Source organism: Pelobates fuscus, chromosome 1 (genome assembly GCF_036172605.1).
Source record: "Pelobates fuscus isolate aPelFus1 chromosome 1, aPelFus1.pri, whole genome shotgun sequence".
Classification (NCBI taxonomy): domain Eukaryota; kingdom Metazoa; phylum Chordata; class Amphibia; order Anura; family Pelobatidae; genus Pelobates; species Pelobates fuscus.
This window is the reverse complement of record NC_086317.1, coordinates 245,389,935-245,404,014: the sequence shown is the minus strand read 5'-3', so window position 1 is coordinate 245,404,014 and position 14,080 is coordinate 245,389,935. Positions and strand designations below refer to the sequence as shown.

At 40.5% G+C, this 14,080-nt stretch overlaps 1 protein-coding gene across 9 annotated transcripts in view; it reads right to left on the bottom strand.

The window, feature by feature from the left end:
• The window catches only part of ADGRB2 (adhesion G protein-coupled receptor B2), a 433,339-nt gene that overhangs the window by 39,214 nt on the left and 380,045 nt on the right, over positions 1 to 14,080 (bottom strand). For all 9 annotated transcript variants that reach the window (XM_063456181.1, XM_063456223.1, XM_063456232.1 and 6 more), the window contains 3 exons: positions 12,620 to 12,722; positions 4,441 to 4,591; positions 1,547 to 1,616 (listed from right to left, as the gene is read on the bottom strand). In XM_063456181.1, coding sequence (XP_063312251.1) covers positions 1,547 to 1,616; positions 4,441 to 4,591; positions 12,620 to 12,722 — 324 coding nt within the window. The remainder of the gene's footprint in view (positions 1 to 1,546; positions 1,617 to 4,440; positions 4,592 to 12,619; positions 12,723 to 14,080) is intronic.

The following is a 14,080-nucleotide window of genomic DNA, read 5'->3' as shown; positions in this document are numbered from 1 at the left end:
TTACAGAAAGGTGTATTTTTTATATTTTTTTGTTCCATATTAAGGGTTAATAAGCACGTAGGGATGTATATAAAAAAAATACCCCTTTCTGTCTCATTAGAGAGATTTTTGCCAGAAGCTCAAGGAAGCAAGGCAAATGGTTAGAGTAGGACCCACCTAAGAGGTCTGCCTTGACGTGGCAGGTGGGCATACCCTCTCATGGCCATTGGCGGTAACTAAAAACCTCCTTTTGTTTAAAAATACATAGGGATGTGGAAAGAGCGAAGGTAACTTTTTTACTATATGTATTTTGGCTGATGTGTACTATGGTCGTTGCAGCCGCCTAAGAGTAATGGGAGTTTGAGCGCAGGACTAGTTTCTTTGTATTTGTATTAAATGTTGTAATACTCTGATGTTTCTTAAAACTAATTTGTTTTTTATATATTTTTTTATATTTTAATATGTTGAAAAATGATTTAATAAGTTAACTATAAAATATTCAATCATTTGAAAAGCGTTAAAGGACAACTAAAGTCATCCAGACTACTTAAAGGAACACTATAAAATTAAGAATACAAAATGTTATCGTGGCCCTCTGGCCCCTTCTCTGGCGATGCATGGGTTAAAAACCCTTCAATCCCTTTCCTGATTCCAGCGCTGATATCGCTTTGTGCTGGGTCAACGCTCCTCTTCCAACGTCAGCCAATGCATATGCAGTAACATCAGACCCTCTTGCTTCAATGCTTTCCTATGGGGTTTTAACTGATGTTGGATGTTCTCATGCAGACCATGAGGATGTACAGCATCAAGTAGGTGACCAAAAGTCTCTTAACCACTGGAAAGTGCCTCTAGTGGCTGTCTGATTGTAGTTTTAGTTTTTCAACATAATTATTGTAGTTTCTCTAAAACTGCAATGATTTACATTGCAGGACTAAAGGGGACAAGGATGAGATGAAGTGGTCTGGGTGCCTATAGTGTCCTTTTATTCTCAAGGAAATGGTTAGCGTACAGTGATCCTGTTATTTTAACACTGCAATGTAAAACAGGGTTAAACTCACCTCTAGTGGCTACATTCCAGACAACCACTAGAACCGCTTCCACTACACTGACTGAGTAAAACTTGGTCACATGAAACAGTGGTTTATTGAATTTAATGCCTTTCTATTAGAAGAATTGGGTGTGCATACAGCACTCATCGCTTTTCGTCATTAGGTCCCCAATGAGAAGCATTTGATTGGACCACACATGGTCTCCCAGTGTTTAGGAGATCATTTGCTGCTTGCCTTGAGTCACTGCTCCCTCAATGGGCAATGGAGACTGATAGCAGTTGATCTGGCTAGGTTGAAGGTGGAAGCTGGCCCTGCAATGTAGGAAAGTGTCTTTTCTGCCGGCACGTGTCTATACGTGGTTGGCCATTAAAGCCCAGATTGTTAACCCCATAAAGGATACATGTCAGCACTCAAAGGTTTAAATTCACTTTGAATTCCTGACAATTCATACTTTAGTCATAAACACTGGCAGAATAACCATGGAATGATAAAGAAGTAGATGAAGTTTAATGACTTACTAATGCGTAGTCCCATATCCTTTAGTTCGAGTGAAACCAACAGACACTGCAACAACCAGAGCCGGTAACCCTAAAGACAGAAAAAATGTCACATTATTCCAATCATATCTGCCAAGGTTTGGAACACTCTTGCTTGGCAGTGTCATAGCCTGAGATTGTTGTGTTAGTAAATGAGCTGTGGATCTTTACAATGTATGTAACAAACTGCCAGCATGTCATCCATCCGTCCATCCGTCCAATCTGCCCACACAAAGAGCTTACGGATTGCACTGTAATCGTGGCATTGTTTAATCTTATAAATGAGGACCTGTGATTGCATTGAATTGATTGATTATATATATATATATACATTTTGAAAGAGTTGGATGATTCATCAGCTATGCTGATAAATACGTTTAACTAGGCTATGATGAAGAGGCTCTATGGCTCGGCTGTGGCTGCATATCATGCTATTTGCTTTATGACACACTGTGCTGTACTGTGTTAATCACTGAGTAAACACTTTTCTGAACAACTGTACCTGTGCACTCAATTTGTAAGGTAAGCTGTTTAGTGTGCTGGTCCTTACTTCCATGCATTCCTGTCAGTTAACGACAGGAAAGAAATCTACCAAATTTGATTATTACAACTAATGCATACAATTTAATTCACCGAACACTGAAATGGTGGAGAACTAACAATAGAATTGCCCATATCAGGTCAAAATAACAGAATTGGTAATAGCTGGGTTACATCATTTTTCAACTTCAGCTATTTGGGCCATAATTATACAATTTCATTGTCATTTATGGACACAACTGACCACCCACCATCAACCGATAGGGCTTAGATGGGTTCCCATGTGTTAGTAGCTTTCATGCGCAATTCAATAAACATGTCTTTTATTAGAGCAGAATCGTGAAAGGCACAGTCAGAACACATTGGTAAGGCAGCCAATCAGAAGCCAATGCCAAGAGAACAGAGCGGTCGACGACAGAAGCCAAGAGACACTATGATGTGTTCCTAGATGTACATGTATCATTGTGTATGGATCTACTTATTATGCTTTTCTGGTTTTGTAAACTGTAAAAGTAATAGGCACAGTCACCAGTGCCAATGTGAAAAATGCCTTGTCTGCTGCCAGGGCATTGGCAGTCACCATAGTTTCTATTCAAAAAGCAGTTGCAAGGGTACTCAGATGAAGAATTTCCAGTAAAAAAACAGTCTAAAATAATCACATCAATTGCCAGACGTTAATTGGTACTTTTTATTTAACTGAGAACAAAACAAGTTATCATAATAAACAGACACGCCAGTGGATTAATATTTAATTACTCCAGTATCACAAAATTGATATAGTTCTGAACACAATCACACAATACCACACCCCCCCAAAAAAGTGATTTATCCACTAAACAGTTCAATGTAAAGAATTGAAAAACACGTTTCCGATTTAGCTGTTGGTTCCTAAAGTTTGCAATTCCCAGAATTCACATGTCCATGCACTGCTATAACTATTCCAAATAGCACCTTCATAAGCCCACACATATCTACACACTCAACAGTTCCATAAAATGTCGACAAATGACACGTATAAATGTTGAGTCAAAGCAGTCACAACAAGCAGGCACACATAAGTATAAAATAATTAGTGCCTTAAAAAAGAACCAGTGCGGCAGCTGTACCAGAAAAGAAAAGGTAATAATTGAAAATGTGGCCCCATGGATTATGAAAGAATTTTGCAGCACACAAAGTATATTAGTCACAAAAGTGTGATATTTTTAGATCACATCATAGCTCGAGGCTTTTATGCCATCGTATCGATGATGTTACTGCTTCAGACTATTTTAGAGACTTATTTTGTGCAACATTTACAAAGCCCATGCAGACATCTTTACACATCACATTTGCATGTAAAAACAAGATTAAGGTGGAATTACGTCATAAATATAAAGTCATTATATAAGCACTCTTGTTACACGTCTCATGCTAGTGAGTTTGTTGAAATTACCAGTGATGTTTTTAAAAGGTTGTATATGTTCCCATGAGACATACAGAAATCATATCAAATATATAAGATAGTGCTGGATTGGGCGTTTCACATAACAGTGGCCCTGATTAATCTATTTTAATTTGTGATTCTGGCTTGCTAAGAGATCATGAATAAAAGATAATGAGCCTGACCTCCACCTGCAACTAAACATTGTCACTGTATATAAATCCAAAACCCATCACTATACCGGAAATGATAAGCATATAAAATCCATCTCTACACACAGGCTAAGACACAGAAAAATCCACTTGAAGTGCAATGGTTGCAAGTGGTGACTCCCTATAGGTCAATGGCCACTGTGTGCCCATGGACATGGAACCGAGATAGGCCCCTGCATATGTCAGGCACAGATTTATCGTACAGGGAGGATATTGTGTGCCTCCCTGGCCACACACTATAAATAAGACATTCAGCAATAAAAAACAGCAATAGATTGTAAACATAAATAAGTAATCAGTAAAATAATGTCAGACAGCTTTCGCCTATTGTAAAGTATAGGCCTAGATATTCCGCTCCAAAACCCCCTATGTTAATCTGGCCCTGTTTACAGAGCCATATCACAAACACACAATGTCCTTCAGAATTATATAGCCCCCATCACACATGTACAATTCCCAAACATCGTATTTATGTCTCATATGTGGCACACACATACAGTTCCCATAGCTAATCCGTCTGGTATCATACTTACTAAATTTGTGAATAACATTTCGTTTGATAATGCAGTTTACTTTAGTATTGAGTGTTGATGTTGCCTGTTCTAGAAATTGAACACAATATAACAATGCTTAAAACAATCTAAAATATTACTATGCGAGATTAGTAGATTGAGTGTATCCCTACGTTGGGAGCATTGTCTTACCCCATCCAAGGCAGAGGAAACGTTTACGGACCAATCTTGTCCTCATTTGTCCAATAACAGCCAGATAAGATTGCCAGGCCTCTGTCAGAACCCAGCAAAAAGAGGAAAGGAAGAAAAAGTGTAGCAAAGCAGCAATCAGAGCACAGACAGCCTGAAAAGAGATAAAAGGAAAGGTCAGATCATCAACATACTATTATTTATTGTGCTATAACGAACAAGACCGTCTTAGTCTGGATATTATTCTCCCATGGAAGCAACAGAATTCCACAATTATATTATATGAAAGTAATTCTATTCTGTTATTATCCACTAAGCAGTGGCTAAGTTGTCTAAGTGGCGACAGGATGTTCTGGCCATAATATTTGACTAAACCAATTAAACAACTTTTTTTCATTAAAAATATTCAAGGACTATTCAAGGCATGCAGAGCACTTCATCTCAGTTGGGGTAACCTGGGTATAGAGGACAGGTCCTTTTAGCCCTGCAATGTAATACATTGTTTTGTACATACAACAATGTCTTCCATACGCTGAATAAATGTCAGACTGGAGAGTTGTGCCTCACAATCTTTTATTTGGCTGAGATCATCAAACGTGATGATCTCGGGGGCGGAGCCTAGCTGCGAAGCGGAGAGGTCGCATGGCGCCGAAGCTCCAGAGAAATTCTTACAGAATTAGCACAATAAGACCAGCAAAAACCTTTAAAATCGGCACAAAAACCGGCAAGTGGTGGCTGACCAGACATGGGTCGGAAATCTAAAAAGCCGAAGCCGGATCAGCAAGGACACAACCACGATATCGGAGCAATGTGGAGGAAAGCAAACGGAGCACCAGGGCCCAAGATGGCCGCCCTAGCCGACACATACTCTGACTTCTCCGATGAAATCTCCCTGGAGGAGGACGAGCTCGTTAGGCCGAAACCACCGGCTGCTACTACCACACCCCACAGCCCAGACGGGGCGCCGATTACAACCTCGGTATTAAAGTCTCTGCTGGCTAACCTACAGTCCACGCTACAAGGGGACATAGCCACCCTCCGGGTGGAGCTGCAAGGCATAAACTCGAGGCTGGGAGCCATGGAAGTCTCCTCAGCAGCTCACAGCACAAGTATCACCGCCATGCAGAAGGAGATCACGCACCTGCAAAAACAAAATGCAGAATTTGAACGGCGGTTCGCCGCTGTAGAGGATGAACGCCGAGCAACTAACATAAAAGTAAGGGGACTGCCCGATGACATACCTGCCGAGGAGATACCGCACTACACACGCAGGCTACTGGCTGAACTTCTCTCACCGAAAGCAGCCAAAGCCATCCAACTTGACGGCACATTTAGGATCCCGAAACCGGCTAGAGCCCCAGCGACGGCCACTCGAGACCTGATAATTCGTTTTCAACACAGGAAGGACAGGGCCGCAACCCTAGCAGCGACCAGAAACCGGGCACAACTCACGTTTGAGGGCCATGCCCTGTCTTTCTTTGCAGATCTCACAGGAGGCACGTTGGCCTGGAGGGGGTCGTTAAAACCCTTCACCACGATACTCAGACAAAGGGACATACCATACAGGTGGCGCCCCGACCGCTCCCTCCTAATCCAGAAGGGCGAAGAGAAACATGTGGTCCACGACCTCCACGGGGCACAGGACTTACTTCAGGCTTTGGGCCTACCACAGGATTCTATGCACCGCACGACATCCCAAACTACCACGAGGCTTCCACACAGCTGGGACCCTGAACGGGCAACAATATTTGTGCCGCGGCGACCCAGGCAGGAGCCTTCTGAAGGAACCGGCACCTAAAGACCCAGAAAGACCCAAGAACTGTTTCCCCGACACTACTGGGACAATGCACCTATTTGACATTTTGACTCATCACTTGGACTTACCACTTACTTAACCCTTCCTCAGCCTCATTTATATTATTGTTTTATATTATTATTAGGGTTTTATATTATTATTATTGTTTTATAGTATTATTCTTTTTTACTATCTCTAATGAGCAATTGAAACACGTATTACTTTGCCAGGGCGACCGCACACGCGGCCTCCTCTCCGCTCCTATCACTCTCTGTTACCACGTTAGGCAACACTCAGACCCCCCCTCCTGTCGGCCCGGAGGACCCACGGGGTGACATAAGAGGGAATAGCGAAATGACACACCAACACCTCCGTAACCCAGCAGCTAAAAACGACATGACTTAAATATAACTAGTTGCACGACACAGTCGCACGCAAATACTACTATAATCAAAGACACAGGACGTGCAGCACGCTGTTACTTTTAGTCTGCACCATGACAACACCTAACATCGCCTACTGGTAGGAAGACTACCTCCTAGAGCGGAATACATAACCCTGACGCGAAGCCCCAAACTTGGGTCACTCCGCTATTTATTATACTACCCAGCAAAAGATTACACAACAAAGGGCACTTCCATAAGACAGGAGTAAAAATGCACTGATATAGCTAATTTAGCCAGCTTCGCAACATACAAATGCCACGCAGGATAACACAGCAGAATGTGTGAAATCAAGCTAAGATGCCCTATCTATACGTCTGAAATATTCAGGCATTGTTTACCTGTGTTTACTTATTTTTTGAACGAGGCGCCAATATCTTAGATCTCATAATTTAAGCGGTCGACCCACTCGTGACCCAACAAAATAGAAGTATGACATAAACGAGCATTTACCATGTTTTGGTTTTTTTAGTTTAACTTTGTTCCTATCGTGACATATTCACATATAAAAAATAAAATGTGCAGTTTATATATGCCATGACCATGTAGGACCTGTAACCGCTGTTGTGGCGCTACAGACCACTCTGTTTTGTATTTTAATGCACAAGAAAAATAAAGAATAAAAAAAAAAAAAAAAAAAAGTGATGATCTCAGCCAAAGAGGCGGGGTCTCAGCGGTGAGGGGACAGGGGGGGGGGGGGGGGGGATGGGGGGGAGACATCTAAATAAATAGCGAGAACACTGTAGATTTAGTTATACATGAGATATTTAGCTACCCCATAAGATCAGTCCAAAACTATATTGTAAACACACTTATGTACAGGGCTACATAAACAATAAAGGTTACACAAACTTACAGAACTTTAACTTTTAATATATTCGCTTACGCCCTGCACGAATATTGGAGGCGGCATAAACAATTCAAGATTATATGGCAGAATCGTTGAAGCATAAATACAATGCTTGTAACATCTAACAAGTGCAAAAGCAAAAACATGGTACAATATCTGGTACACGGCTGGATGTTTGGATTGTTTTGACATTTTTGGAATTGTATAAAAAATGTCAACAACATGCACATATTGTGACTGTGTGTAGATATAATGCATACATCAGAATGAGGCAACTGTATTTCAAAGAGCATTATACATCCCTAACGTGCGCCATAGCCCTCACTACCTCCTTCTCCTCCTTGGATGCTGTTCAAGGACCCTATACACATTTACACTGTGTGTGTTCCCGTATAGTGTAAGAAGGGTTAAAGCAATTTTAAGTTCCTATGCGGCATAGGGACTCGCTAGAGTTCAAGCAGAGAAAATGGTCAGCTGAGAGTTGGAACGGAGGCAGGTGTAAGGGGTTTATTGTAATATAAGTTATTTTGCTTTAAAATGCAAAAAAAACTCAGTTGCATATTGGTTGTGACTGGGTTACTCTCCATTATTTACTGGATATCTTTGTTAGTTATTTATCTTGCTTTGTGTGGCATGCTGAACCTGCCATATACTGTGAATGTGTAGAATGAAGTGTTGTCATATTCTTTTGGGGAAGGGTGTCAACATTTCAGTCAACAAATTTCTGAAAAAGTATATTAAACATGACTTAAACATTTTGCCTGTCATCAATTTTAACATCTGTCGGCAAATGCCGTTTCCACTCCATATATTTTTATAGAGAAAGTTACTTCCTGTAATCAGGACAATGTGTACATAGTTCTAACAACCAAGGGAAATATTGTAACACTCTAACAAGAGAACAAATCAAAAACAATCAGAGCTTAAAGAATCTTGTAATAGCTGAAAATCAGAGTTTCATTTTGGAAGAAAAGGAGAGCAGCAAGTAAGCAATAAAATATGCACACGTATACAACTATAAAAACTGCAGGGCAGAATTTCCCTATAGTAGTTCTTCCCTAAAGAATGTCAGATTGCGTGTTAGTACTTCTTGGTTAATATAGATGTATTCAACTGAGAACCTTATGCAACTGAGAAAACACAAACCAAGTTATTACAAAATATATAAGTAATATAGCTATGGCTAGACTTCCTTCAGATTATCCATGGTGGAGATATGCTTGATGCTAATGGTGTCCTTATGACAGATAAGTCCAGAATGGATTCACATAAACTAGATTTAATGTCAGTGTCAGTGCTAGTGCAGTATAATCTGACTAGGCTGCTCTTATGAGCATAATTATAGAAGATATTTTTTTTGTTTTCTATAGCAACCCAAATTTTGTACTGCAGTTTGGTAACCCACTCTTCAGTTGCAAAATTAGCTCAGTGAGTCACTGTTTAATTGTGAATATATACATTCTGTAAAACCTATATTAGACTTTGCCCAGTGTCAACCATTGCAGTGACTGAGGATGAGGAAGGCAGTGCCAGCACAATAAACAATGTATTCTGGGTAGTTACCTGGGATTTGAAAAGTGTGATATGTCTGTGCCATCCAATAAAGACACACTATAAATATCACATACTCTCAATCTTGGGTCCATACATTAGGTATAAAAACCACGGGCTTAGGGTATCAATTGAGGTAATAAGAGGAGACTGGATTGAGGTTATCAGCAGTGCAGGAAATAAAAGGAAATAAAAGGTAGGATTGTTGTGACCAATGTTGCTATAGGTTATCAATTAGCAGACATACGGGTAATATTAAAGGGACACCATAGGCACCAAAACAACCTTAGCTTACTGAGACAGTTTTGGTGTATATAATACCATCCTGCAATCTCACTGCTCAATTCTCTGCCATTTAGGAGTTAAATTGCTTTGTTTATGTAGCCCTAGTCATACCTCCCTGCATGTGACTTACACAGCATTCCTAAACACTTCCTGTAAAGAGTCTTCCTATATTGCAAATTCTGCTTAATTTCAAATTTCTTATCCTGCTCTGTTAATAGTTTGCTAGACCCTGCAAGGGCCTTCTGTGTGTGATTAAAGTTTAATTTTACAGAGCAGGAGATAAAAACTTTTAAAGTAAGTTACATCTGATTGAAAATGAAACCATGTTGTTTACATGCAGGCTGTGTCAGTTACAGCCAGGGGAAGGGTGGCTAGGGCTGCATAAACAAAAAAAAAGTAGGTTCACTCTTAAATGGCAGTGGGTTGAGCAATGAGACTGCAGGGGCATAATTTGTACACCAAACTTGCTTCATTAAGTTAAAGTCATTTTGGTGACTATAGAGTCCCTTTAAAGGCGTAAGTAGTAGGGATGAAATGCTGCAGAACTTATGATGTCAGTAGTGGAGACAAGAGGTGGGTTTACATTGCTATAGTTGTGATGTCTAACTATAGCACTGCACATATTTGTGAACTCCATTACCCATGATGCTCAGTCATCCTGAGAGAGAGAGCCTCATTTAGCCATTGCTTGTTAAAGGTGTCATGACTGAAGCTAAGATTATTTATTATCATAACCTGGATTCTAAACTCTTTTAATAAAATAAGATCACCCATCTGACCATCAAATACATGCAAATGGCTTATTTATTGACTGAAAAGCACAGACATTATTTATTAAAAGAGAACCATTACATGAAAGAAAGATGAAGCAATGATACTCTCTGTGATGCTTTCTTCCATTTCTATTTTTCATAATATACAGAGTTGTTTCATCTGTGGAAATTCAACACCCCTCTCCACGAATCGATCTCCTTTCTAACCCCCATGCATTGCTGATATATAACTGGGCTTGTATCTTAATACAGGTATTGATTTAAAAGCATTGGTGGAAAGGAGTGAAGGCAGAAATAGCACACAATGATATGTCAGATCAGCGGTGTGTGCGTGGGAGTGGATGCCTGGGAAAGCTTAGTGCACAGCCACAGAGGGAGCTTACACTGGATAATATTCATAGGTTATATCTCACAGAAAAACTCCCAAAGCCATCATTATGCTCAGCTCAATATATTAAGGGCACAATTTCTTCAGTTTAATGCAGAATGCTCAAATATGGTCTCATCAGAGACATAAATATATATTTATTTTAATTAATGTCCATAAATGAATGTCTTCATGGTTCATTTTAATCTTTAGTTCTCAAAATAAAATATTTTTTTATAGTCCTTCTGCTCCATGTGCCTTATCTCTGAAACTCCTCCTATTGCTCGATATAGCCTCTATTTATTATAATCTTCCTACTACTCTATATAACCTCCTCCTATTAGTTCACATACCTTCTCGCTATAATATTAATTACTATAGGAGCCTTGGTAATGAATGAAGGGGTCACCGTCCTTTTCTTATTCTTGAGGCAACTTATCAGAATCTGATGGTGAGTCTGCACCGATATGCATGTACACACTTAGATACTCAATAACCAAAAGGGGGCAGGCATCATACATTTCACCTCTGAATATGATTTTTGGGTTCAGTATTTACGTTCCCTGCTCAAGACCCACAGTAAGAGCTTACAGTGGACGTATCATTTTTTGCAATTAAGGAAGTGTAAACATTAGATTACCTTTTACAGGAAGTGTTTAGGAAGGCTGTGTCACATGCAGGAAGGTGTTGCTAGCACTGCATAAACGAATTAAACTACTAAATGGCAGGGATTGAAAACAGTGAAACTGCAGGGGAATAATCTATACATCAAAACTGTTTCATTAAGCACAAGTTGTTTTGGTGAGTATAGTGTCCTATTAACAAAACTTATATACTTATCGAAACCATTTCACATAGATTGGCAATGATCACAGCAATTAAAGATGTTATAATACAGAATATATTATTCTTTATAACATGATACAAATTGTCAACTAGGGGAGTCAGACTGAATTTTTTATAATGGTACAGGTATATAAAACATTTAGGAATACACAGAACAAGCAAATAGTATATTCTAATACTATTATTGATGTTTCATTAGAACACTCCTCAATCTACTGGTAGTTGATTATAGATGCTTACATTACATAATGAAGGTGGTAGGGATTAAGACAATGTTCACTCACTTATTTTTCAGACTTGTCCCCAATATAACCTCTCCCTATAACTACACATTTCGCTCCATACAATATCTCTCTATAGCCTCCATTATTTTTCATACATTATCCAATTTCATATAAATCTTCTCTATCGCTTTTATTAATGTACAACATAAGCATTTCTGAAAACTGTTGCTGCTCATCTGTCATGCAGCCAGCTCTGCATATGTTCATTTTTTCATAGTGGTTACTGCTAAGATATATATATATATGTTGCTATGGATTATTTCCCACTAATGTATGGATATAATTAATCAGAGCACGTCCTGCAGTTCCTTTTAAGCTTCAGATGAAAATTGGGATAGGGTTAATATTGAATTATACCACACAGATAAATGACTCATAAATCGAACTAGGACTCTTGCAAATATTTCCATAAGAATGACAGGTAATAGAACACGTTGGAAGATATTTAAAAAATATATATATCTCCAGTACGTCATGGAACAGTGTGCCAACATGTAGCCATTCAGCTGTTCTACAACTACCTAATTGGCTCGGGGTGATACCTAGCTACCGCTGCTTCCTGACAAGGGACCAACCATGCTGACCACTCATGGTGATTTTAAAACAACACAAGCTGGAGAGATATATTGGTTTCACCTGCTATATAGGCTATATTGGGCATATTTAAACGTGAGCTGACTAACAGAAAAAAAAAAGAATTCTACCTTTGGATCAAAACTAAATAATGATAATGTAAAGAATGAGCTATTTGGACCATGACCGTTCTAGATATAGAGATATACTTGGATTACAGGTTTTACTATTATTACTAACAAAACGGATTTGAATAAAGAAGAGTTGAAAACACCAGCAATGACATTTTTGACATTTCATATTTTAAAAGATTACATGGCTCATAAATTACGATTTATATAGTCACAAAATATAATGTCCATCTCTAATAGTGCATAGCATGTCCTAACATATGTGCGATAATGCGTTTACTTACCTTGCTAAGAGCTTGTGACTGTCCCACAAGGATCAACACGTTAGAGGCCAAGATGGACAAACAGAAGTTGAGCAGGATGATAGAGCGTTCAGAACGGATAAATCTAGACCAAAGCAAAGTTAAAGTCAAACACACAAAACATTAGCGAAATAATAACACTGCCTGGGAAAGCGTGGGAGTGCATCCTAGAATACTGCTTTATTAATTTAATAGCAGTATTAGGACAGTTTTATTCAGTATGCTTACTATTCTCCTATAATGCCAATGAAACATCTTGGGCATCTTCAGTATTTGTCATATGCTTAAATTCTATGTCCAGCTGTGTTAATGTATGGTAGCTGAAACGGACTATACATGAGACAGTTATCTAATTGATCATTATTGGATAGGTTGCACTGTGCGTGTGCCCTCTAAAGGACAAAGTCTTGTGCATTGTCCAAAGGCCATCTTGATTCAAAGTAAGAAGCATCTTTAAAGTTTTTGTCGAACATGCAGTTTTACGACTTTTAATTGAAAGGGATAGATAGAACAAAGTGTGAACAGAAAAGTGTCTTCTCTGATGTCCAGAGGGATATCCGTATTTACTAAAGGGCTTTGATATGAAAGAACAAAGTTATTGTACACTTGTACCAACATTTTGCACGTCTCGCAGAATACTTAGAATATCTTACTCTGGGGGGCGGGGCCGGACCGCCGAGCGGAGCGGTCGCAGGGAAGATCAGCTCCCGCACACAATGACCCTATAAAGCCCACTACTACCGATTAAAACTCATCCAACTTACCCATCACTGCGACCCTCGATGGATGGGGGTCACCGGACCGGGGAGAGGCTTGCCTGATGGGTTTTAGTCCCCCGGAGGGGAGTTCTCTGCCGCAACGGGCGGGAGCTCTCTGGGCGGTGAGTGGAGTGGACGGCCGCCGCTCCACTATCCTGCCACCCGGAACCTGATAGCCACGCTGCACCGGAACGGACCTGGCCCTGATTCCCCCCCCCCATGGACCGGGGGGGTAATCCCGGTCCGCACCCCGTGGCCGCACTCGGAGACCTCGCGGAGACGGCCTAAATCTAAGATGGCGGAGGCCGCGTGTGACAACATCGCCTCATGGCGCCTGACACAGACCGCTGATCCCCGCAGAACAGACATGAGCACCTCACAGTGAGTAGGCAGAGCGGGGCCCCTAAGAGACACCTACCCCCAGTGGCAGATGGGAGAAGGAGGGGGGAGATGCACAGCGAAAAGCGGCACCATAGATACTGCCACCTGCGCCATGCGCAGAGTTACTTCCCCTCTGCCAGAACCGAGGGCCGGGGCCCTAAACACAACGCTGCATTCCCCCCCAATCAATCATCCCACCAAACAGCATCCCATATCCAGCAGCAGCCCAAGACCAGCAACAAGCCACGGACACGCAGCAGGATGGGGAAAGGCCCATGGAGGGAGAGCAACAAGCTACAGACCA